General features: G+C 42.5%; 2 protein-coding genes across 3 annotated transcripts; both read right to left on the bottom strand.

The window, feature by feature from the left end:
• Positions 1 to 708: 708 nt before the first annotated feature.
• On the bottom strand, positions 709 to 7,961 carry LOC138238095 (serine protease 27-like). Of its 2 annotated transcripts, XR_011189269.1 has the most exons (6): positions 7,823 to 7,961; positions 7,079 to 7,253; positions 5,025 to 5,296; positions 4,178 to 4,326; positions 2,933 to 3,136; positions 1,266 to 1,351 (listed from the first exon to the last, which is right to left on the bottom strand). XR_011189269.1 is itself a non-coding variant. In XM_069187976.1 (5 exons), exons 1-5 carry the CDS (start codon positions 7,869 to 7,871, stop codon positions 1,193 to 1,195), a joined length of 804 nt encoding a protein of 267 aa, XP_069044077.1. In that variant the 5' UTR covers positions 7,872 to 7,958; the 3' UTR covers positions 709 to 1,192. The 2 variants fall into 2 exon arrangements, 1 of the variants encoding a protein (XP_069044077.1); XM_069187976.1 differs by lacking the exon at positions 2,933 to 3,136 and having other exon boundaries at positions 709 to 1,351; positions 7,823 to 7,958.
• Positions 7,962 to 14,990: 7,029 nt separating this feature from the next.
• LOC138238098 (serine protease 27-like) lies at positions 14,991 to 24,326 on the bottom strand. Its single transcript, XM_069187979.1, has 5 exons — positions 24,091 to 24,326; positions 23,339 to 23,513; positions 21,362 to 21,630; positions 19,574 to 19,719; positions 14,991 to 15,643 (listed from the first exon to the last, which is right to left on the bottom strand). The coding sequence occupies exons 1-5, from the start codon at positions 24,137 to 24,139 to the stop codon at positions 15,485 to 15,487; spliced, it is 798 nt and encodes a 265-aa protein (XP_069044080.1). The 5' UTR covers positions 24,140 to 24,326; the 3' UTR covers positions 14,991 to 15,484.
• Positions 24,327 to 25,478: the final 1,152 nt, after the last annotated feature.

Genomic DNA, 25,478 nt, shown 5'->3' with positions numbered 1-25,478 from the left:
CCTGTCATTTCCTCTCACCCAGTCTCTCCTAATGTGCTTGTTAATTAAATGGATTGACTGTAGTCAAATTTCATAGTCAGACAACGTGAGAAAGCAGTCTGCAATAATGGCCCTCAGCCTTTATATTGGAATAAAAATAAAAAATTGTATATAAAAAAGGCATTTTGGGGAGTTGGCACTCTTGATCTGTCACAGACCTCCCCTTAAAAACTCTTAGGGAAAAGAAATGAACATTTTTAAATGGAGCAGAATAAATACTTGTAGCAAAGAAGTGTCCAGAAAACCACTTTCCAATGAAAGCAGGAACCCAAATCGATTTCTCTGGCTCTGTCTATCTTCTGTCCTGCTGGTATTAGCCTAGTCACCTTAATTACTTTATATTGTCTTTCTGTTAAGGCACGTATAAAACTGTTATTTTAATTTGTAATAATGCATTTATGCATCATGATTAAGTGGGTGGAGACAGCCTCTCATGACTCAGCTGATCAACTACACACTCAGAAATCTCCCCCTTCTCTGACAACGTCTGACATGGAAAAACCAGTTTGCTTACAACCAGCAAGCACTTCTTCAATCCACAGATACTTGTGTCAATGGAAAATGTGTACTGGATGAAACAGGTCTGTTAGGGTGACGCTGGCACACATACTGTACAGACACTAAGAAGCACACGGACATTCCCCGAGAGAACAGCCGCAGACCAGGAGCTTCAGTGTTTGCAGTTTTATTGAGCTGAGATGTCAGCCAAATCACAATACAATGGATTTGTCATAGCAGCAAGCATGCAAAAGCAAAGATAGGCAACAATTTCTGTCCGTTTGTGCTTTCATCTATTAGTGATACAAATGTTATTTAGCTTTCGATGTTTTAAAGTTACATTTTCTGTTTTAAGTCAGACTTAAAAGCTGTTTTTTTCTGAAATGATAAGAGCTAATAATCTTCATTTATTCCTTTAATTCATAGCAACTGGACAGTCTTACAATTGACCCCAGAGGACTGTAAGGGCTGTAAGATGTCTGTTGCTGATTCACTGTGCTTTCTCTTTATTGCATCTCCCAGTCCTATCTTTTAGCATATTCTTACTCGCAGTTATCTCTCCCTCGTCTCTAATCAGATTCTGCAGTTGCAGCAGCAGGTAGCCAGTCAGCCAGTTATGACAGGAGGCCCTGTCCCCAGGGTGCTATTGAAATCCTCAGACTCCACTGTGTTTCCTAATCCAGCATCTGAAGCTGGTGACCCGGGTGTAGACTCCTGGGGAGTTGAGGCTACCACAACGTCTTCCAAAGCTCACAATCCCAGCCTGGATCCAGCTGTCTCCCTTCTTACACACCAGAGGCCCTCCTGCGTCTCCCTGGAGTGAAATGAGAAATGATGAAGGAATAGATTTACACTGGCTGTAGCAATATTTTCACAAAGCAAATCAAAGTGGTTTTGACGTCCGTAATTTTGCATGGGACTGTTGCTTGCCCAATGGTAATGGCAAGCTGACAGCATGCTTTTCCTGTAACTCTTTTGCTTTAGGTTGCATATGGAAAGAACATAATCAAGATAAAATTCTAATTCTAATTCTAATTGATATCTGTTACATGCAATTAAATCAGCACTTTCCTTGTTACTTCCAGGTCTAGAAGCATTGCCTTATGCCTTAATAATAATATAACAAACTTTATACAGCATATTTAAAAGCAGCAAAAAAATGCTTTAAGGTAGATGAAGAAAATAGTTTTATGGATAGTAAATTACAGATTATATATCAAAAGAACAAGCAGTCAGAAGTACAGCAGAAGCTTGAAAACTAATTACAGTAAATACAGTAAGTCAATTGCTTTCAGACCAAAATTTTTTTGAGTCTGGATTTGAATGCACTCAGAGTAGTTGACTCTAGTTTCCTTGGGGAAAGTATTCAGGAGCTTTGGGGAGCAGCATAAGAAGGCTCTGTCACCCACAGTGTGTAGGTGAGCTTGGGAGACAGACAGGAGACCAGTTCAATAAAAGAAGGCTGCAAGGTGGGGAGTAGACTGATCAGAAGCCAGATCGGTAGTGAGGTGCCATGTAGAACCTATCAGAAAAGCGTGATGAGTTTGATCTCGACTCCACCCTGACAGGGAGCCAGTGCAGGGACTCCAGGATAGGAGTAATGTGATCACTTGCACTAGACCAGGTAAGGATTCTGGCTACCGAATTCTGGACATACTGAAGTTTCTTCAGTGTGGGTTTAGATACCCCAGCAATCAGGGCATTATAGTAATCAAGTCTAGAGAAGATGGAAGTGTTGACTAGCTTTTCAGCTACAGTCTGCAACAACACATGATGTAGTCTGGCAATATTTCTGAGGTGTAAGAATGATCTTTTTTTTTTAAATAAAGTAAAGTTTTTTTACTGTACTGTTCAAAGATTCCAAGACTGGCGTAATGTGATTGCTTCTGCCAAATTCTGAGCATGTGCAGTACATTGAACATCGGACTTCCCTTTGCTCAGTGTTAGAGCTTTTCCCATCAACACTTGGTGAATTTGTGGGCTTCCCACGGTTTTTCCTATTTTTACACTCCTTTGTGTACTGACTACAGTTTTAGGTTTCCCTTGTGCTGGTATTCTGTGTCTCAGCCCATTTTTTCAGACCAAGTCCTGGACAGATTCCCTCGCTATTTTATTCAGCTGTCCTTCATATTCTCATTGTTGTGGCTTTATCAGTTATTATTTGGAAATAATTTCAACATGCTTCAGGTTAGTGTAGTGGGTTTAACAGTTATCATTTGGAAATACAGGCGTCTCTGCTCTAACGCGATAGATACATTCTTGTAAAACAACACGTTATGCAAAATCGCGCAATAAAAACAACAGGGCTTATGGGCCAGTTAGCTCAGTTGGTTAGAGCGTGGTGCTAATAACGCCAAGGTCGTGGGTTTGATCTCCGTACGGGCCACTGTCTCACCTTCGGGGCGGAGCAGTGGCTCTGTGGCTGAGTATCTGTGCCTGTGGCTGGAAGGTTGCTGGTTCAAATCCCGCAGCTGGGAATCCTACTCTGTTGGGCCACTGAGCAAGGCCCTTCACCCCAACTGCTCCAGAGACGCTGTACAATGGCTGACCCTGCGCTCTGACCCCAGGCTCTCTCCCTGTCTGTGTGTCTCATGGTAAGCTGGGATATGTGAAAAGACAAATTACCAATGCAATAAATTGTATAGGGTTAATAATGTGATGTTGTTATTATTATTATGGGGAAAAAACAGGGTTGGGGCAGAGCACTGAAAACTTAACCAAAGCTTATTGGTTAACTATAGTTTATTGGTTATCCTAATAAAATGTTTACAGACTTTAAACACATTAAATTTAAAGTGTAGAATTTATGGAATAGTTCTCATGGGCAACAAGGAGACATTCAGACAGCACATGCACTCCTTATTATAGGCCTCCATCAGCCTATTACCAGGCAACAAAAACCATAAACCTTTCAAATAAATTTTAAACACACAAAGGCAGCAAAGGGAACACTTATACAGCTTTAGGGTGGATATGGGTCTTGGGAAGAAAACAGGGGTAAACATTAACCAACCAAGTACAGTTTCCTAAAAACACACTAGTTCCATAGCTAAGGTTAGCTAGTGGTCAGCCAGCAGCCCTAACCCTGACAGTGGTTCCCAGCCTGCACCGTGGCACATACTAATTATCTGGGTGTGCTTCTGCCAAGACACCAGGCAAGGGCGCTAGAACAATACATAAATACTACAGTAAATGTAGGACTTCACCTTGCTGTTATTTACAGCAATTCAGAAGATTTAGTGAAAATAGCACGAGAATTGAGGAGAAGCTCCCAATTAACACTTACAAAACAAAGCACCTGGGAAAACTGAGCATCAGCTGTATTCCTCCACGGACCACCGTGTTCAGTTCTGTTAGTCCACCATGCAAAATTTAAACATGTCGGGGTTGAAATTGCGTATAAGCCAACACGAGTTTCTTGTTATACAGGCACCTGTCTTCTATTTACCAATTGAGTGTGAGCCAATATGTGTTTTGGAAACTCGTGTAATAGCAGAGATTAGTGTACTCTACAAAATACTTCAGTGTAGTGGGTTTAACAGTTATCAGTTCAATTTGTATTTTACCAAGTTGGTTCACTGTGTAAGAGTTGTTGAACCACTGGTCTAGTTTCTGTCTGCACTGTGGATGGTGAACTCACATTACAGGTGTCCTTCTGTCCATCTTCATACCCAGCGCACATCATGTCTTCCCTGATAGTAGCCTTGCTGTTGTACATGGACTGACAGCGCCTGTTGTCTATGATGGGCAATTGGACTTCCTGCAGAGTGCGAGGGGGTGCCAGTGGTACTGGAGTGACAAAAAGATGGTGACTATTTTCTACAAAGCTAAAGACAAGTAGAATGACATGCATTATTCATTACTATTTCTTTCCAACATCATCCCAGATATAAAGCATTAGATTTCTTTATTAAAAAAAAAACCTATTGACTGCTTGTCCTCATGTTCAGATACCAGACACAACCATCTTAGCTGATGAGCATGCCACAATAAATACCAAAATAATTGTAGCAACATAAATTGTGAGCTTTCCTGTTAAAATAGCTGGCTAGCCCTGCTAAAAATAAGGCAGCAAGCAAACCATGTGAATCGTTTTTCTTCTACACCATAACACTTTCATTGGGTAGCATGTTATAGGGGATTACACAGTCTAACACAGTTTGTATTGTTTTTTAACTTAGTTTCTTCATGGCTTATTAGTCTTCTATTGCACGTGCCACTCTCATTACACATGGCGTTAAAAATCTCTTTGCATGCCAATAATGACACGTGTGCCATGTCAGCTGACCGCTGATCTAGAACAATATACACCATGATGTTGTTGAAGCTGATACGCTCCCTTCTTTCAAGTAAATGACTGGGTGAGATGTCTGAATGAGTTCTCAGCAACCAGACAAGAGAGATGTGCAGAATGACCTGCTGTGGGCTGCAGTGTTAGTTCCTGAGTCCTAACGAGAAACACAGGAGCCCTGATCATCATTTCTTACCATTCTCTTTAGTCCGCCCCCACCCAGTGACCCAGCACTCTGTGTCCTCCGTGAAGACATCGTTGGGCTTGGCGAGCTGGACAGGACTGATGTAAGGAGAGAGGGACACCTCGCTGTCCAGCTGCACCAGGGCGATGTCAAAGCCGTCTGTTGCTTTCTCGTACTGCTCGTGTAGGACGACCTTCTTAATGCTTTTCTTGACCTCGTGTTTGGTGGGTTGGTCTAGCTTGTACGCCCCCAGCCTCACGAAGGAATGCTCCAGCAAGACGGAGCTGAAAGAGACAATCTTATTATAGTGATAATAATAATAGAAGCCAGGATGGTTGGGTTCCTTAATGATGGATTGAGCTTTATTGCGACAGCAGATGGTCTGGATCTCACTGATTGATTGTAAATCACATCCTATAATCTTCTGTGCCACAACCCTTTGTAGTGTATCTCTATCATACACTATAGTACTGCTGTACCACACAGTGATGAAGCTAGTGAGGACACTTTCTATGGTGCTGCAGTAAAGGTTCAGTTCTTGTCCTGTGTCTTTGGCTTCAGGACAGAGGTGGTAATGGGCAGTGCGGTGGCTCTGTGACTAAGGATCTGCCCCAGTGGCTGGGAGTTTGCCCGTTCGTATCCTGCGGCCGGCAGAGTAATCCTACGCAATTGGGCCCCTGAGCAAGGCCCTAAACCCCAACTGCTCCAGGGCGCTGTATAAATGTCTGACCCTGCGCTCTGACCCCCAGCTTCTCTCCATGTCTGTGTGTCTCATTGAGAGCAAGTTGGGGTATGTGAAAAGACAAATTCCTAATGCAAAGATATTGTTTATGGTCAATAAAGTGATCTTATCTTATAAGCCTCCTGAGTAAGAATACCAATTACAGTAACAATAATACTGCTTGGAGACCCATTTGCTCAGAGAAGTAAATTGGTTCTGTTGTTTCTTGGACACATTGAAACAGAGTTTTTGATGTTTAAAATTAAATAAAAAATAATGACCAAATCAATTGATCTAAGCTAAACTAAATATAGCTATTTGTTTGTTTCTCTGCCCTCAGAAAACCACTCCTGTTTCCTGCTCAGCGTGCCTGATCTGATCTGATCTAGAAGACTCTCCACACAGTGTATCAGGAATAGAAGAATGTTCTCCTGCCCAGCTGGTAGAGTTTGGGATAAAATAGTCTAACATACTAATATTGTTTTTATTTTTAATTGCCTTGAGATGGCTTTTAAAAGGTGCTTTATAAAATGTAGGATGTGATCTGATGTGATGAGCTGTGTTTGTCAAGGTTGTAAAGTGGTCTCCTGTCTGTCTCCCAAGCTCACCTACACACTGTGGGTGACAGAGCTTTCTCATGCTGCTCCCCAAAGCTCTGGAATACTTTCCCCAAGGATACTAGAGCCACCTACTCTTGAGTGCATTCAAATCCAAACTCAAAACATTTTTGATATGAAAGGATTTAACTTTATTACTGTATATGGCATTTCAGGTACAACTTAAAGGCGGGGATATCCTATTCAAAAACAGCTAGTATGGGAAAATTTTGTTTACTGTAGGTTCTACTCCATGTGCAACAGTTGTGTACAGTATATTCCTTCTCTGAACTGTGCTGTGACTTCTTGCATCATCCATAAAAGTGTAAAGATTTTTCTTGTACTGAAGAATTCGAGTTAGAGGGAGTATTAGAGAGAGAAAGTCCACACTGAGAAATAAGAGTGAAATGAACGACATTGTGGCTATAGAGCCCTCCGTAGATGTGTCTAGGTATATTTTTAGAATAAGCGTAGAAATGGACTAATGGAACAGTTAAATAGGACCCTCCTTGCACGCGCCTGAACAGACTGCAAGTGGACTCAGAAAGCAGTCTGTACAATGAGTAGGAAAAAGTGGCTTTTTTACAGCAGTGGTTTATTACTGGCCTTTATACAGCCACTTCAGGATGGTACACTACAGATTTTCACATGTTCTACAAAAACACCAATTTTTGGTTCAGGTTCAAACACTGTGAATAACGAGAGTCTAGAGACAATTACGACAATGCTTGACATCAGGGAATACTCACGGTTTGAAGGCGTGTGCTGTCATGAGAACCCACTGCTCACTGATCAGGGATCCACCACAGAATGTGGCCGTGTTGTAGTTCACCTGGATCTGGACATAGACCTGCCAGGGCCACTGTCCCTCCTTCGCATCCTGCTTGCCCAATGTAGAGCTCCTGGACAGAACAGAGCTGGACACTGGAGAGAGACAGAGTGGTTAATATAGAACAGGCTTGAGATCAGTCATCCAGGACCACTGTCCCTCCTTCACATCCTGACTGACCACTGTAGAACTGCTTTATTTCTGCTTAGGATACTGGCAGACTTTGTTTACAGTACATCGTAATGTGCTTTTACCCTGATTTCACTGTTCTTCACTGCACTTTTACCAGGCACTCAAACCCCTTTTTCATAGTTTACTCTCCTTTACTACAATAAACCTGGGTGAACTCAGGTGGGAATCAGACAGGGATCGGTACAACACTGAGTATCTGATCCAGCACTGACTTTCGGAAGTTCCAGCATTGTAAAGCTGCAGAGTATCTTATTCTAGAGTGTCGAATGACTAGTAGGAGCACATTACTTTCCCGCATTCTTGTTTAACAGGTGGAGGTGTTTTTGGTACACTTGCTCTCAGTTCTGTCATTTAAGAGCTGGTTTGATCAAGAATGCAGCAGCTGACATATTCTCATGAAGGAAGTTCTGTCCGAATGCCTTGTTGTTTGCATCCTAGGGAACAAAAGGTTATCAATTTGTTATTTTCTTACTGTGTGTTTCCAGAATCAGGATCCCTAAAAGGATTTGCAGGAAAATCATCTTTGTCCGAAGTTCTCTCCAGACACAGTGGACCGTCCTTCCCCAAGTACTGCTGGACACAGAGGAGCAGAGACCACACAGCGTACAGCTGCCTTTATATAGCTCACAGTGCTGTAGATGCTCACAGACCACAAACACGCACACATAGTCAAGAACTGACTTAGTATCTGCAAATCAGAGATAAAATTAGCTGATTAATTAAACATCTGACTCGGCATAGTATTTCTTTGAAGATTCTCTGAAGAATTGTCAAAAGGGGAGACATTTTTAAAATGATAAATGTAGGATTGTAACTTTATATACTATATATGTATATGTTATGTTTATATTATACATTTATATAATGTATGTATGATCATAAATTGAGGTACCAAAATTCATTGCATTCAATGCAAAATTACATTAAAGTATGTAAAATTATTCTTATATTTTAACTCATAAATCACTTTCAGAGTAGTTGGAGTTTTCCTGTATGCTAAGTCCTATGATTCCCGAGGAATTTTTATAAGTATCCTCACAAGAGTCCTCTAAAGAAGACACAAGAAGAGAGACACAAGACTTTGCAGTAGAGCAGGGCTCATCTTCACTGGCTTCCCTAGGTCACTAGCATCCACGAGGCTGACAAGATGTCTTCACAGTCACATGTCTGACACTGAGGAAGAAATCATGTCTGTAGAGAGATGACAGCCGGGCTTGTGCTGATAATCTTGGACAACTGGGAAGGGGGTGTGTTCTGATAGGTAAAGCCTGGTAGTTTACGGATTTCAATAAGTTAAGTTTAATCAGATCAGCTAGACTAATGCTCAGTCTATTAGATTAACATAATCAGTAATTAGATTTCAATATCTAATCAGTCAATTTCACAATTTTATTTAATAAAACAATTTATAATGGGTTTGTTATGATTGGTACTAAAATATGACTACGCCTTAACCATTGACATTTAATTAAATGAACAACTTTGGAGTAGGTAACATTGGTTGCGATAAGTTTTGTATGAAGAGTTTGCACATTTGCCTAGCGGACATCCTGAAATAGATCTAAAACATGATTTCAGAGATATCCCAGTTAAACAGGATGCACTGACCTACCAAAAGTAGAGATGTGAGTCTGTAATATATTACAGAGGAGGAGACAGGCCTGTCTTCGGTGACGCAGATATATTGTAGACCTGGTGATACCAGGGAAGGGCAATGAACCATAGATCGTCTGCCCCCAGGTCTGCGTGTACGATTTTTTGGAATGGTGTATTATGGAGAAGGCATACAGTAAATGGCACAATTTTTCCAAAAGCTAAAACAGACCCTTCAGATGGTAGACTGTGATCTAAAAGTAAAAAAAGGGAGGTTCTTCTCATATCTTTGCAGTTTCCTGCTCATGTTAGATCAGGCCCTATCAGCATGCAGATCTCATTCACAACAGATCACCAGTTCTCTACAGGGTGGGGTACCCTTGTATATGTATAACTTGGATATTTGGAAGCACCTACAGTAGTACTGACTTACTACTGCTACAGATGTCATGACCCATCATGAACCATATACTGGACTGTGACTGTAGCCCTTATTGTACCAGGACTGTTGTGCTGTGACTTTAGCCCCTATTGGAGCAGCACTGTTCTACTGGTGTGTCAGGACTCTTCTGCTCTGCTCTGTTAATTTTGTAGAAGGCTTATTCTTCAGTCTCTATTGTAACAGTGAATAGAATTTATTATCTTTGATTCTCCAAAAGGACATAGTCACACAGTAAAAGTAGAGGAAGCAGACAACTGGACAGGACTTTTGAAATTCTTAATTTTGTCTCCCATTACCATTTAATTTTATGTGTACTTTGTTTTTATTATTTATTTGATGTTGTTCATGATATCAAAATAATGTAGTTCACGTAGATAGCTGAGCCGGCATGCATAGGCTGCAAAGGAACAAGTAAAGGTTTATTCCATGCTGAAAAGAGAAGAAAAGTAACACAATGTTTCGGCTATGGAGCCTTCTTCAAGTGTTGAAGAAGAACTCCAAACCCGAAGAAGGCTCCTAAGCCGAAACATTGTTTCTTTTCTTCTCTATTCAGCATGGAATAAACCTTTACTTGTTCCTAAAAATAATGTCCAATACATGACAGACCTTTTTAAAGAAATTACATAATGTATATGTAGAGAGAAACTGAATTAAATCTATTGTACATGTTTTCTTTTTTGAGAAAAACATTTAAAAGACGAGTTGCCTTCATTGGCAAGTCCTTATATGAGGTACATGAAAACCTGCCTTTGTGCTTCCTGTGTTTCTGGTCCCTGGAAGACGAAGAGTTCAAGAAAGAATACACTGTGGGCAGAGTGGAGCAGCCCACCCACCTGCCCCCTTCACTGCCCACCACCCTCCATATAAAGCCCATCTGCAAATCCTTATTCAACGTCAGGACCAGGCCACTTCCACTCCTCTCAGAACCTCTGGTTCCCTGAGTTTTTAACTGTGTGCTGCACTTGTTGTCTCCATTGTGAGTCTGAATGGGTTTGTTGACTTCTTGCAGATCCCTTGTGGTGGTGTACTGGTTAGAGAAGCACCTGAGCTTCTCACCTGAGCACCTGAGCTTGAAAAGTCTCTTTAGTTTCTTCTGGAAGGTTTCTGCTAGTTCAGTACATGTTTCACAGAGCAGCTGAGCACACTGAAGTCAAACAGTGGTTTTCTCACACACAGAAAGATTGGGTGATGCAGGACCAGTCAGTGTGGAGCGGGTTTCTTGTTGACCAATCAGCAGGGAGATTCCTGCTGACCAATTGCTGTCGTGGACTGATTTTGTCTGGTTACTGTTGAGTAAGATTGATGTTGACCAATGTCTGTGAGGGGATGTCAATGATGAAATGCTATTTAAGCGCTGGCTAATCTGGATTCTGATAACACTGGGAGATTCATACCAGCGAATTTGGCAGAGGTGAGATTTTGAGGGGAGGAGAGTGTCAGCTGTCAGCCGCTTCTATTGAGCCAAATGCAGTGATGTCTGTTAAGCCGGCGTCACACTACAGGATTCAACATGACGTCTAGTTGGAGAGCATGTCAGATTTAACAACTGCATTTGCTGAGTCTCGCTGCCTTTGCTGTCCTAGAGGTTGTAAAATTATACGACTAGGGATCGCAGGGGGTGACTAGTTACATGATTCCCTCCTGACTTTTCATCACGGTTCCAAATCTCGCATTGCAATACGAAAGTACCGCGGGGTCGCCTTATTTTGGCAGCCAATCAACGTGGAGCACTCTGGAATAAGAGGAGGAGCACCGCACCAAAGTAAACAAACAACAAACACGAAACGACAAATACAAAAAATAGAACAGACATCTTTGCTGGCTCCAAAGTTCGACGAGCCTCTCCTCCATTTGCAGTCCAAAACACTCGCTTTCCTTCTTTCCTTGCAGCCGCCGTTGTTCTTCACTGTTTGTGGGCATTGTGTGCATCGTACCTCCGGTTTGAGCGCTCGTTGGCTGTGAGCTTGTGTTCGCGGCAGTGACCCTTCGTGTCTTAACAGCCAGTGTTGAAGATGATGGGAACTTTGGAGTCCACAGTTGCCTGCAGGAAGGTCGTGTACCGTAACACCACTACGAACGCCGTTGGTGCAAGAACTTGGTTGGTACTGTTGCCAGGGACAACGACACTGGCTTGAATTCTAATGGAGTTCCGTTTGCAGACTAGGGGACCTCCTGTGTCTCTGTGCACAGACTGGGGTTAACGTGACATGGATTGATTGACCAAAGCAAATACCGCTTCTAAATTACTTAACTTTAGTAAATCTGGAACTGAGAGAAGAGTTGTGATGGAGGTGTGCTCAACTGCCCCAGGTCCAGAGGAGAAGTACAGATGGTGTCAGCTGAAGACCAATTGTTACACTGGATGATTGTTGTACTTTTTTCCTGGAGGAGCGCTAAAGGAACACAGCAATTTTAGCATCTCCTGGATCACATACCACACTTTTAATTCCATTGGATTGGACACTGGTCTTGTTCAAGACCCACCCCCCGTAAAAAACACTGGTCCCCATTTGTGCAGCTGGTTCAGGCTGTGTGAAACACTTTGATCATGTCTGCAATCAAGAAACGGACTCCTCATAGACCTTCAAGGGGAAGTTTCCAGCCTGACTCACCAGCAATTGTGTTGCCCCAGCCAGTGACCCAGCACTGAGTGCCAGGGGTGAATACGAATCCTGCCCCTGCCAGGCAGACGCTCAGGATGTAGTTTGTGAAGGAGACATAGGTGTCAAGTCTCAGGAGGGCGATGTTGGTGCCACTAAAGATGAGTTTAGGATGTGGGTGGATTTCTCTAAGGTGATGGAGTTATTATAATAATAATAATAATAATAATAATAATAATAATAATAATTGCTTACACATATAGCGCTTTTCTGGACACTAAACTCGAAGCACTTTACAGGTAATGGGGATCCCCTCCATCACCACCACCAGTGTGCAACATCCTGGATGATGCGACGACAGGCATAGCTCTCCTCCCCACTGATAGCTGATGTGTGGTGAGCGTTCTAGCGCACTATGGCTGCCGTCGCATCATCCAGGTGGATGCTGCACATTGGTGGTGGTGGAGGGGAGTCCCCATTACCTGTAAAGCGCTTTGAGTGGAGTGTCCAGAATAATATATAAGTGTAAGCAATTATTATCATTATTATTATTATTATTATTATTATTATTATTATTATTATTATTATTATTATTATTATTATTATTATTATCAGTCAGTATTCACCATTTCACCCCCTGATGTTACAAGCTTTTACACTTTCTTGCAGTGAGTCAAAGTTCTTCTGGGATTTATCTATTGATTTTTCACCATTCTTCAGTGACTTCCTTTCTTCTCTATGTATCTGGTTGTTACTGGGTCCCAAGTACCTGTACAGTCGAGCCCCGCATGATGAGTGCGAAAGTGATCATGTTCATCAGACAGTTGTAGTATAGGGGCTCCTCACTGTGTGTTCCCCCTTTTTCTGTTTTCCTGCACTTATGTAGCTGATTTTATTGGGAAGATAACACTGCATTCCCTGCATTTATGTTTCCATTGCAAGTAGAAAACAAAAAGGTTGAAGAAGTAGGGTGCCTCGTTAGTGTGCGCAGGCTGCAAAGGAACGAGATTTGTTCCATGCTGAAAAGAAAAACGTTTCGGCTGTGGAACCTTCTCCAGGTGTGAGGGAGAGAGGAAGATCAGCGGTTGATAGATAAAGCATGGGAGCTCAAAAGCCGGGAGTGGACCGGAGGCAGGAGAGAAGGAAGGTGGTGTGAAGTCAAAACCTGCAAATGAATAGAGAAGGTTAGAAGGAAATGAATCTGTCATTGAGAGAAAGGGGAAGGTGTCTGCAATAGGTGTTCTGAAACCCCTCTGTGAGGATGCAGACTGAGAGATCAGTTGGATCAGGTATGATGTACAGGTGAAATGGGAAACTATGGGCTTGGAGAGCCCATATTTCACTGAAATGGTCCCCCAGTCTCCTACCTGTCTCACCCATGTAAATAGCTGGGCATTTTCTGCAAGGGATGCAGTAAATAAGGTTGCTGGAAATACATGATTTCAACTGGGTGATCCAGAATTATCCAGAAGAGTCTTGAATATGCGTGGTCTTGGATATATATTTGCAGAGAGTTCAGTTACAGGGGAATATGGATTGGAGGGGCAGATGTATCACGCAGGGGCTGACTGCGAGGGATAGGGATCCAATGCGGTGCTCTTTTTAGGGTTGGCGCTAGACGCAAGGGTAGTTGGAGTAAACAGGCAGGGGTCGGAGTCCGGGAAGGTGTAGAAGAGGCGTCGGAGTGGATTCGTAAGGTGGAGGCGTAATTGAAGAGAGAGGCAGGGGTCGGAGTCCGGGAAGTCGTAGAAGAGGCGTCGGAGTGGATTTGGAAGGCGGAGGCGTAATCGAAGAGAGAGGCAGGAGTAAGGATCCGAGAGAGCGTTCTAGAGGCGAAGGTACAAAATCGAGAGGCAAAGAGGTAGTCGGAAAAGCAGGGTCGAGGTCCAGGGGAGAATCAGTAGTAAGGCCAAGGTAGTAGATAAGCTCCTGGAGAGAATCTCAGTTGTGAGCAAAGACCGGGGGACTGATGAGGGTTTAAGTAGAGGACTGATTGACGCGTGCAAGTTTAGTTCGGGGAGAGCACGTGGGAATGCGGGAGCGCTTGCCTGCATGAGGGAGATTCGTGACAGATGGGTTTTGGTCTCTGCTTGGGTAGTAGGGACAGGTGGGGTTTGGTCTCAACCTGGGTAGAAGGAACATGTGAAGTTTGGTTTGTACCTGGCACAGTTGGAGAGGTGGGGTTGGTCTGTACCCGGGTGAGAGGGACAGGCTGTCATCACCCAGTTGCTGGCAATGACGTTACCTCCACACATGTGAGGGCCACCCACAGACTTTTGCTGAAGGACACAATGTCTTCAGAATCGCATCCATTGGAAATAGATAAAGGTGTCCTGTGTCTTGCCATTGTGATTAAGCTGTGTGATTCTTGTTATCACCTGTCGTTTCCTCTCACCCAGTCTCTCCTAATGTGCTTGCTAATTAAATGGATTGACTGTAGTCAAATTTCATAGTCAGACAACGTGAGAAAGCAGTCTGCAATAATGGCCCTCAGCCTTTATATTGGAGTAAAAATAAAATAAAAATTATATAAAAAAGGCATTTTGGAGAGATGGAACTCTAGCTCTGTCACAGACATCCCTTAAAAACTCTTAGGGCAGGAAAAGAAATGAAAATTTTTAAATGGATCAGAATAAATGCTTGTAGCAAAGAAGTGTCCAGAAAACCACTTTCCAATGAAAGCAGGAACCCAAATCAATTGCTCTGGCTCTGTCTATCTTCTGTCCTGCTGGTATTAGCCTAGTCACCTTAATTTCTTTATATTGCTTTTCTGTTGAGGTATGTATAAAACTTATTTTAATTTGTAACAATGTATTTATATTGCGGAAGTGGGTGGAGACAGCCTCTCGTGACTCAGCTGATCAACTACACACTCACAAATCTCCCCCTTCTCTGACAGCGTCTGACATGGAAAAACCAGTTTGAAGCACTTCTTCAAGCCACAGATACTTGTGTCAATGGAAAATGTGTACTGGATGAAACAGGTCTGCTAGGGTGACGCTGGATTCAGTGTTTGCAGTTTTATTGAGCTGAGATGTCAGCCAAATCACAATACAGTGGATTTATCATAGCAGCAAGCAGGCAAAAGCAAAGATAGGCAACAATTTCTGTCCGTTTGTGCTTTCATCTGTTAGTGATACAAATGTTATTTAGCTTTCGATGTTTTAAAGTGTTAAGTTACATTTTCTGTTTTAAGTCAGACTTTACAGCTGTTTTTTTAAATAAATGATAAGAGCTAATAATCTTCATTTATTCCTTTAATTCATAGGAACTGGACAGTCTTAAAATTGACCCCAGAGGACTGTAAGGGCTGTAAGACGTCTGTTACTGATTCACTGTGCTGTTTCTCTTTATTGCATCTCCCAGTCCTATCTTTTAGGATATTCTTACTCGCAGTTATCTCTCCCTCGTCTTTAATCAGATTATGCAGTTGCAGCAGCAGGTAGCCAGTAAGCCAGTTATGACAGGAGGCCCTGTCCCCAGGGTGCTATTGAAATCCTCAGACTCCACTGTGTTTCCTAATCCAGCATCTGAAGCTGCTGACCCGGGTGTAGACTCCTGGGGAGTTGGGCCTACCACAACCTCTTCCAAAGCTCACAATCCCAGCCTGGATCCAGCTGTCTCCCTTCTTACACACCAGAGGCCCTCCATTGTCTCCCTGGAGTGAAATGAGAAATGATGAAGGAATAGATTTACACTGGCTGTAGCAATATTTTCACAAAGCAAATCAAAGTGGTGAAACTCTGTTGTGACGTCGGTAATTTTGCATGGAACTGTCGATTGCCCAGTGGTAATGGCCAGCTGACAGCATGCTTTTCCTGTAACTCTTTTGCTTTAGGTTACATATGGAAAGAACATAATCAAGATAAAATTCTAATTCTAATTCTAATCGATATCTGTTACATGCAATTGAATCACTTTCCTTGTTACTTCCAGGTCTAGAAGCATTGCCTTATGCCTTAATAATAATATAACAAACTGTATACAGCATATTTAAAAGCAGCAAAAAAAATGCTTTAAAGTAGATGAAGAAAATAGTTTTATGGATAGTAAATTACAGATTATATATCAAAAGAACAAGCAGTCAGAAGTACAGCAGAAGCTTGAAAACTAATTACAGTAAATACAGTAAGTCAATTGCTTTCAGACCAAAAATGTTTTCAGTCTGGATTTGAAAGCCAGATCGGTAGTGAGGTGCCATGTAGAACCTATCAGAAAAGCGTGATGAGTTTGATCTTGACTCCAACCCGACAGGGAGCCAGTGCAGGGACTCCAGGATAGGAGTAATGTGATCACTTGCACTAGACCAGGTCAGGATTCTGGCTACCGAATTCTGGACATACTGAAGTTTCATCAGTGTGGGTTTAGATACCCCAGCAATCAGGGCATTATAGTAATCAAGTCTAGAGAAGATGGAAGTGTTGACTAGCTTTTCAGCTTCAGTCTGCAACAACACATGATGTAGTCTGGCAATATTTCTGAGCTGTAAGAATGATCTTTTTAAAAAAAAATAAAGTAAAGTATTTTTACTGTACTATTCAAAGATTCCAAGACTGGCATAATGTTATTGCTTCTGCCAAATTCTGAGCATGTGCAGTACATTGAACATCAGACTTCCCCTTGCTCAGTGTTAGAGCTTTTCCCATCAACACTTTTTTCCTGTTTTTTTTTTTACACTCCTTTGTGTACTGACTGCAGTTTAAGGTTTCCCTTGTGCTGGTATTCTGTGTCTCAGCCCATTTTTTCAGACCAAGTCCTGGACAGATTCCTTTGCTATTTTATTCAGCTGTCCTTCATATTCTCATTGTTGTGGCTTTATCAGTTTGGAAATAATTTCAACATGCTTCAGGTTAGTGTGGTGGGTTTAACAGTTATCATTTGGAAATACAGGCGTCTCTGCTCTAACGCGATAGATACATTCCTGTAAAACCACACGTTATGCAAAATCGCGCAATAAAAACAACAGGGCTTATGGGCCGGTTAGCTCAGTTGGTTAGCGCGTGGTGCTAATAACGCCAAGGTCATTGGTTTGATCCCCGTACGGGCCACTGTCTCACCTTCGGGGCGGAGCAATGGCTCTGTGGCTGAGTATCTTTGCCTGTGGCTGGAAGGTTGCTGGTTCAAATCCCACAGCTGGGAATCCTACTCTGTTGGGCCCCTGAGCAAGGCCCTTAACCCCAACTGCTCCAGGGATGCTGTACAATGGCTGACCCTGTGCTCTGACCCCAGGCTCTCTCCCTGTCTGTGTGTCTCATGGTAAGCTGGGATATGTGGAAAAGACAAATTACCAATGCAATAAATTGTATAGGGTTAATAATGTGATGGTGTTATTATTATTATGGGAAAAAAACAGGGTTGGGGCAGAGCAACCAAAGCTTATTGGTTAACTATAGTTTATTGGTTATCCTAATAAAATGTTTACAGACTTTAAACACATTAAATTTAAAGTGTAGAATTTATGGAATAGTTCTCATGGGCAACAAGGAGACATTCAGACAGCACATGCACTCCTTATTATAGGCCTCCATCAGCCTATTACCAGGCAACAAAAACCATAAACCTTTCAAATACATTTTAAACACACAAAGGCAGCAATGGAACACTTATACAGTGTAGAGGCGAGGCTTAATAATAAGGCAGAATTAAGTGTTTCTGAGCTTTCCCAAATTAGGCCTCATTTCTCTGTTCATCTCTGTGGTGCAGCCACAGAGAAACCATTCATGCAAGGTGATTTAAGGTCCAAGGACAGCTCCCAAAGGGGGATGCACTTAGCTAAGCCTGGCTATCATGATCAATGGTCACCCATTGGCGCCTATCTGTTTAGGGAGTGCCAGTTGGACATCTGGACTGCATTACTAAGTGTCAGGACTATGTGACTCATATCTCACCTTGATCAACCAATCAGGGACTGGTAGGGCCGAGTAACCCACGTGGGACTCTGATGCCCATGGAACTTTCAGCCAATCAATGAGCTAAAGTTCCTCCAGGTAAAACAGGCAACACAGAGAGCCTGGGAGATAGAGATTCAGATTCAGATTCAGATTCAGATTCAACAATTCTAAAGGGAATTCAAAGGAGAATTCCAGGGCAGGACGGCCCAGGAGCAGAAGGCTCCCAAGGGCAGGACATTCTCGCAGCGCGCCTCCTGACCATCCTGAGACTCAGCCCGGACAACCACGGAACGGCCAGTGTGTCCGAGTGCCAGAACTTTCCTTTGTTCTAAGAGTCTAGAGTTGAGGTTGCCAGAGAGTAACCAGCAGCAGGCCTCGTGAACAGGTCGGAACTGTGGACAGCTGAATTACTATTCAGAACTAGCTCTTCATCAGGAACGAACCGGTCCTCTTCCTGACTTGCTGGGACCCACAGTCATCTTTTCTCCTGTGCACAAACTTTGCTAGTTAAAGCCAACAATGAGCATCAGCAGCGCACCGTCGCAAGCCGCACAGCACAGCCTGGCACGGAGCCAGAGAGCGCGGATTGGACAGCAACAGCCTGCAACTGTTTCTTTGTGCCCGCAGGAGATCTGAATCCCCAAAGATTGGATGAGTATTCAACTTCAATGCATTACAGCTCGAGAATTCAATTGTTATCCAAACCAGTTGATATCAATTTAATTCCTAAGAGTTATGTACTTGTTTTGAGTATCTAATGTAGAAGTTGTAACCAAGTTCACTTTACGAAACGGTCTTAATGAATGATATACTGAACGTATGTCCTCTTGATATATGTAACACTTCGTAACTGATTGAATATATATCTTTTGTATTCTGATAACCCTCTCGATAAGATCTGTTAGTTTAAGGCATATTCTATGTATTAATAAATCTATCCTCGTGTATTAGTACCTGTGTGTGTGCGTTGTTTGAGTTATGTCGCATGGTTGGACTCTAAAGCCATCAAAAGAATCAACTTTGTGATTTACTGCTACAATTAATAATTGTCTCAGTAAATGCCCAAACCCTACAGAACTGGTGCCTTCAGAGAGCCACTTTTCTTACATATTTGGCGTCCCTGAACCGGTTTAATCTACAACAGCTTTAGGGTGGATATGGGTCTTAGGAAGAAAACAGGGGTAAACATTAACCAACCAAGTACAGTTTCCTAAAAACACACTATTTTCATAGCTAAGGTTAGCTAGTGGTCAGCCAGCAGCCCTAACTGACAGTGGTTCCCAGCCTGCACCGCGGCACATACTAATTATCTGGGTGTGCTTCTGCCAAGACACCAGGCAAGGGCGCTAGAACAATACATAAATACTACAGTAAATGTAGGACTTCACCTTGCTGTTATTTACAGCAATTCAGAAGAAGTGAAAATAGCACGAGAATTGAGGAGAAGCTCCCAATTAACACTTCCAATACAAAGTACGTGGGAAAACAGAGCATCAGCTATATTCCTCCATAGACTGCTGTGTTCTGTTGTGTTAGTCCACCGTGCAAAATGTAAACGTGTTGGGGTTGAAATTGTGTATAAGCCAACACGAGTTTCTCGTTATACAGCACCTGTCCCCTATTTACCAATCGCGTGTGAGCAAATTTGTTGAACCAGCTGGTCTAGTTTCTGTCTGCACTGCGGATGGTGAACTCACCATGCAGGTGTCCTTCTGTCCGTCTTCATCCCCAGCGCACATCATGTCTTCCCTGATTATCTCACTGTTGTACATGGACTGACAGCGCCTGTTGTCTACGATGGGCAGTTGGACTTCCTGCAGAGTGCGAGGGGGTGCCAGTGGTACTGGAGTGACAAAAAGATGGTGACTAATTGCTACAAAGCTAAAGACAAGTAGAATGACATGCATTATTCATTACTATTTCTGTCCAACAACATCCCAGGTATAAAGCATTAGATATCTTTATTAAAAAAAAAACCTCATGACTGCTTGTCCTCATGTTCAGACACCAGACACAACCATCTTAGCCGATGAACATGCCACAATAAATACCAAAATAATTGTAGCAACATAAATTGTGAGCTTTTCTGTTAAAATAGCTGGCTACCTGCATCACTTCTGGCTCACTGCCATTGCAAAACACAAAACAAACCATGATTACATACAGGGAGAGTAAATGGATAGAAAAGACTAAGATGGAACATTTTGCTTTTAACTTGTAAATTTGGAAGCACCTACGAAGAGTTTGCACATTTGCCTAGCGGACATACTGAAATAGATCTAAAACGTGATTTCAGAGATATCCCAGTTAAACAGGATGCACTGACCTACCAAAAGTAGAGATGTGAGTCTGTAATATATTACAGAGGAGGAGACAGGCCTGTCTTCGGTGGCGCAGATATATTGGAGACCTGGTGATGCCAGGGAAGGGGAATGAACCATAGATTGTCTGCCCCCAGGTCTGCGTGTACGATAAATACAGTAAATGGCACAACTTTTCCAAAAGCTAAAATAGACCCTTCAGATGGTAGATTGTGATCTAAAAGTAAAAAAAGGGAGGTTCTTCTCATATCTTTGCAGTTTCCTGCTCATGTTAGATCAGGCACTATCGGCATGCAGATCTCATTCACAACAGATCACCAGTTCTCTACAGGGTGGGATACCTGCATCACTTCTGGCTCACTGCCGTTGCACAACACAAACCACGATTATATACAGGGAGAGGAAATGGATAGGAAAGACTCAGATGGAACATTTTGCTTTTAACTTGTATATTTGGAAGCACCTACAGTAGTACTGACTTACTACTGCTACAGATATCATGACCCATCATGAACATTATACTGGACTGTGACTGTAGCCCTTATTGTACCAGGACTGTTGTGCTGTGACTTTTGCCCCTATTGTAGCAGCACTGTTCTAGTGGTTTTTCAGGAATCTTCTGCTCTGCTGTTGCTTTTGTAGAAGGCTTATTCTTCAGTATTGTAACAGTGAATAGAATTTATTATCTTTGATTCTATGAAAGGACATATTCACACAGTAAAAGCTGGCTAGCCCTGCTAAAAATAAGGCAGCAAGCAAACCATGTGAATCGTTTTTCTTCTACACCATAGCACTTTCATCGGGTAGCATATTATAGGGGATTACACAGTCTAACACAGTTTGTATTGTTTTTTAACTTAGTTTCTTCATGGCTTATTAGTCTATTGCACGTGCCACTCTCATTACACATGCCATTAAAAATCCCTTTGCATGCCAATAATGACACGTGTGCCATGTCAGCTGACCGCTGATCTAGAACAATATACACCATGATGTTGTTGAAGCTGATACGCTCCCTTCTTTCAAGTAAATGACTGGGTGAGATGTCTGAATGAGCTCACAGCAACCAGACAAGAGAGATGTGCAGAATGACCGGCTGTGGGTTGCAGTGTTAGTTCTTGTGTCCTAACGAGAAACACAGGAGCCCCGATTATCATTTCTTACCATTCTCTTTAGTCATCCCCCACCCAGTGGCCCAGCACTCTGTGTCTTCTGTGAAGACATCGTTGGGCTTGGCGAGCTGGACAGGACTGATGTAAGGAGAGAGGGACACCTCGCTGTCCAGCTGCACCAGGGCGATGTCAAAGCCGTCGTCTGCTTTCTCGTACTGCTCGTGGAGGACGACCTTCTTAATGCTTTTCTTGACCTCGTGTTTGGAGGTTCGGTCCAGCTTGTACGCCCCCAGCCTCACGAAGGAATGCTTGAGCAAGGAGCTGAAAGAGACAGTCTTATAATAATGATAATAATAATAGAAGCCAGGATGGTTGGGTTCCTGAATGATGGATTGGGCTTTATTGCGACAGCAGATGGTCTGGATCTCACTGATTGATTGTAAATCACATCCTATAATCTTCTGTGCCACAACCCTTTGTAGTGTATCTCTGTCATGCATGGTAGTACTGCTGTACCATACAGTGATGCCGCTGGTGAGGACACTTTCTATGGTGCTGCAGTAAAGGTTCAGTTCTTGTCCTGTGTCTTTGGCTTCAGGACAGAGGTGGTAATGGGCAGTGCGGTGGCTCTGTGACTAAGGATCTGCCCCAGTGGCTGGGAGGTTGCCCGTTCGTATCCTACAGCTGGCAGAGTAATCCTACTCAATTGGGCCCCTGAGCAAGGCCCTAAACCCCAACTGCTCCAGGGGCGCTGTATAAATGTCTGACCCTGCACTCTGACCCCCAGCTTCTCTCCATGTCTGTGTGTCTCATTGAGAGCAAGTTGGGGTATGTGAAAAAACAAATTCCTAATGCAAAGATATTGTTTATGGTCAATAAAGTGATCTTATCTTATACGCCTCCTGAGTAAGAATACCAATTATAGTAACAATAATACTGCTTGGAGATCCATTTGGTCAGAGGAGTAAATTGGTTCTGTTGTTTCTTGGACACATTTGTTTCTCTGCCCTCAGAAAACCACTCCAATTTCCTGCTCAGTGTGCCTGATCTGATCTGATCTAGACTCTCTAGACTCTCCACACAGTGTATCAGGAATACAAGAATGTTCTCCTGCCCAGCTGGTAGAGTTTGGGATGAAATAGTCTAACATACTAATATTGTTTTTATTTTTAATTGCCTTGAGATGGCTTTTAAAAGGTGCTTTAAAAAAGGTAGGATTTGATCTGATGTGATGAGCTGTGTTTGTCAAGGTTGTAAAGTGGTCTCCTGTCTGCCTCCCAAGCTCACCTACACACTGTGGGTGACAGAGCCTTCTCATGCTGCTCCCCAAAGCTCTGGAATACTTTCCCCAAGGAAACTAGAGCCACCTACTCTTGAGTGCATTCAAATCCAAACTCAAAACATTTTTGATATGAAAGGATTTAACTTTATTACTGTATATGGCATTTCAGGTACAACTTAAAGGCGGGGATATCCTAGTCAAAATCTGCAAGTATGGGAAAATGTTGTTTACTGTAGGTTCTACTCCATGTGCAACAGTTGTGTACAGTATATTCCTTCTCTGAACTGTGCTGTGACTTCTTGCATCATCCATAAAAGTGTAAAGATTTTTCTTGTACTGAAGAATTCGAGTTAGAGGGAGTATTAGAGAGAGTAAGTCCACACTGAGAAATAAGAGTGAAATGAACGACATTGTGGCTATAGAGCCCTCCGTAGATGTGTCTAGGTATATTTTTAGAATAAGTGTAGAAATGGACTAATGGAACAGTTAAATAGGACCCTCCTTGCACGCGCCTGTACAGACTACAAGTGGACTCAGAATCAGAAAGCAGTTTGTACAATGTGTAGGAAAAAGTGGCTTTTTTACAGCAGTGGTTTATTACTGGCCTTTATACAGCCACTTCAGGATGGTACACTACAGATTTTCACATGTTCTACAAAAACACCAGTTCTGGTTCAGGTTCAAACACTGTGAATAACCAGAGTCTAGGGACAATTACGACAATGCTTGACATCAGGGAATACTCACTGTTTGAAGCACTGCGCTGTCATGAGAACCCACTGCTCACTGATCAGGGATCCACCACAGAATGTGGCCACTTTGTAGTTCACCTGGACCTGGACATAGACCTGCCAGGGCCACTGTCCCTCCTCCACATCCTGTTTGCCCAGTGTAGAGCTCCTGGACAGAACAGAGCTGGACACTGGAGAGAGACAGAGTGGTTAATATAGAACAGGCATGAGATCAGTCATCAAGGACCACTGTCCCTCCTTCACACCCTGACTGACCACTGTAGAACTGCTTTATTTCTGTTTAAGATACTGGGAGACTTTGTTTACTGTACATTGTAATGTGCTTTTACCCTGATTTCACTGTTCTTCACTGCACTTTTACCATGTACTCAAAGCCCTTTTTCATAGTTTACTCTCCTTTACTACAATAAACCTGGGTGAACTCAGGTGGGAATAAGACAGGGATCGGTACAACACTGAGTATCTGATCCAGCACTGACTTTCGGAAGTTCCAGCATTGTGAAGCTGCAGAGTATCTTATTCTAGAGTGTCGTATGACTAGTAGGAGCACATTACGTTCCTGGATTCTTGTTTAACAGGTGTAGGTGTGTTTGGTACACCTGCTCTCAGTTCTGTCATTTAAGAGCTGGTTTGGTCAAGAATGCACCAGCTGACATATTCTCATGAAGGAAGTTCTGTCCGAAAGCCTTGTTGTTTGCATCCTAGGGAAAATAAGGTTATCAAATAGTCAATTTGTTATTTTCTTACTGTGTGTGTCCAGAATCAGAATCCCTAAAAGGAGTTGCAGGCAAATCATCTTTGTCCGAAGTTCTCTCCAGACACAGTGGACCGTCCTTCCCCAAGTACTGCTGGACACAGAGGAGCAGAGACCACACAGCGTACAGCTGCCTTTATATAGCTCACAGTGCTGTAGATGCTCACAGACCACAAACACGCACACAGAGTCAAGAACTGACTTAGTATCTGCAAATCAGAGATTAAATTAGCTGATTAATTAAACATCTGACTCGGCATAGTATTTCTTTGAAGATTCTCTGAAGAATTGTCAAAAGGGGAGACATTTTTAAAATGATAAATGTAGGATTGTAACTTTATATACTATATATGTATATGTTATGTTTATATTATACATTTATATAATGTATGTATGATCATAAATTGTGGTACCAAAATTCATTGCATTCAATGCAAAATTACATTAAAGTATGTAAAATTATACAAGAAGAGAGACACAAGACTTTGCAGTAGAGCAGGGCTCATCTTCGCTGGCTTCCCTAGGTCACTAGCATCCACGAGGCTGACAAGATGCCTTCACAGTCACATGTCTGACACTGAGGAAGAAATCATGTCTGTAGAGAGATGACAGCCGGGCTTGTGCTGATAATCTTGGACAACTGGGAAGGGGGTGTGTTCTGATAGGTAAAGCCTGGTACTTTACGGATTTCAATAAGTTAAGTTTAATCAGATCAGCTAGACTAATGCTCAGTCTATTAGATTAACATAATCAGTAATTAGATTTCAATATCTAATCAGTCAATTTCACAATTTTATTTAAGAACACAATTTATAATGGGTTTGTTATGATTGGTACTAAAATATGACTACGCCTTAACCATTGACATTTAATTAAATGAACAACATTGGAGTAGGTAACATTGGTTGTGATAAGTTTTGTATGAAGAGTTTGCACATTTGCCTAGCGGACATCCTGAAATAGATCTAAAACGTGATTTCAGAGTTATCCCAGTTAAACAGGATGCACTGACCTACCAAAGTAGAGATGTGAGTCTGTAATATATTACAGAGGAGGAGACAGGCCTGTCTTCAGTGGTGCAGATATATTGGAGACCTGGTGATGCCAGGGAAGGGGAATGAACCATAGATTGACTGCACCCAGGTCTGCGTGTACGATTTTTTGGAATGGTGCATTATGGAGAAGGCATACAGTAAATGGCACAACTTTTCCAAAAGCTAAAAATGACCCTTCAGATGGTAGATTGTGATCTAAAAGTAAAAAAAGGGAGGTTCTTCTCATATCTTTGCAGTTTCCTGCTCATGTTAGAACAGGCCCTATCGGCGTGCAGATCTCATTCACAACAGATCACCAGTTCTTTACAGGGTGGGGTACCTGGCTC

The sequence above is a fragment of the Lepisosteus oculatus genome, chromosome 4 (assembly GCF_040954835.1).
Source record: "Lepisosteus oculatus isolate fLepOcu1 chromosome 4, fLepOcu1.hap2, whole genome shotgun sequence".
Taxonomy (NCBI): domain Eukaryota; kingdom Metazoa; phylum Chordata; class Actinopteri; order Semionotiformes; family Lepisosteidae; genus Lepisosteus; species Lepisosteus oculatus.
This window is presented reverse-complemented; position numbering and strand designations above follow the sequence as displayed.

Bases quoted from the DNA above. Each gene is read 5' to 3' on its own strand.
- LOC138238098 (XM_069187979.1), bottom strand. From the start codon at position 24,139: ATGATTTGCCTGCAACTCCTTTTAGGGATTCTGATTCTGGACACACAC. The intron at 23,514-24,090 runs GTAAGAAAATAA...GTCTCTCTCCAG, and splicing joins TCTGATTCTGGACACACACA to TGTCCAGCTCTGTTCTGTCC. The intron at 21,631-23,338 runs GTGAGTATTCCC...TGTCTCTTTCAG, and splicing joins ACAGCGCAGTGCTTCAAACA to CTCCTTGCTCAAGCATTCCT.
- LOC138238095 (XM_069187976.1), bottom strand. From the start codon at position 7,871: ATGATTTTCCTGCAAATCCTTTTAGGGATCCTGATTCTGGAAACACAC. The intron at 5,297-7,078 runs GTGAGTATTCCC...TGTCTCTTTCAG, and splicing joins ACAGCACACGCCTTCAAACC to CTCCGTCTTGCTGGAGCATT. The intron at 4,327-5,024 runs GTAAGAAATGAT...TTGTCACTCCAG, and splicing joins GGGGCGGACTAAAGAGAATG to TACCACTGGCACCCCCTCGC.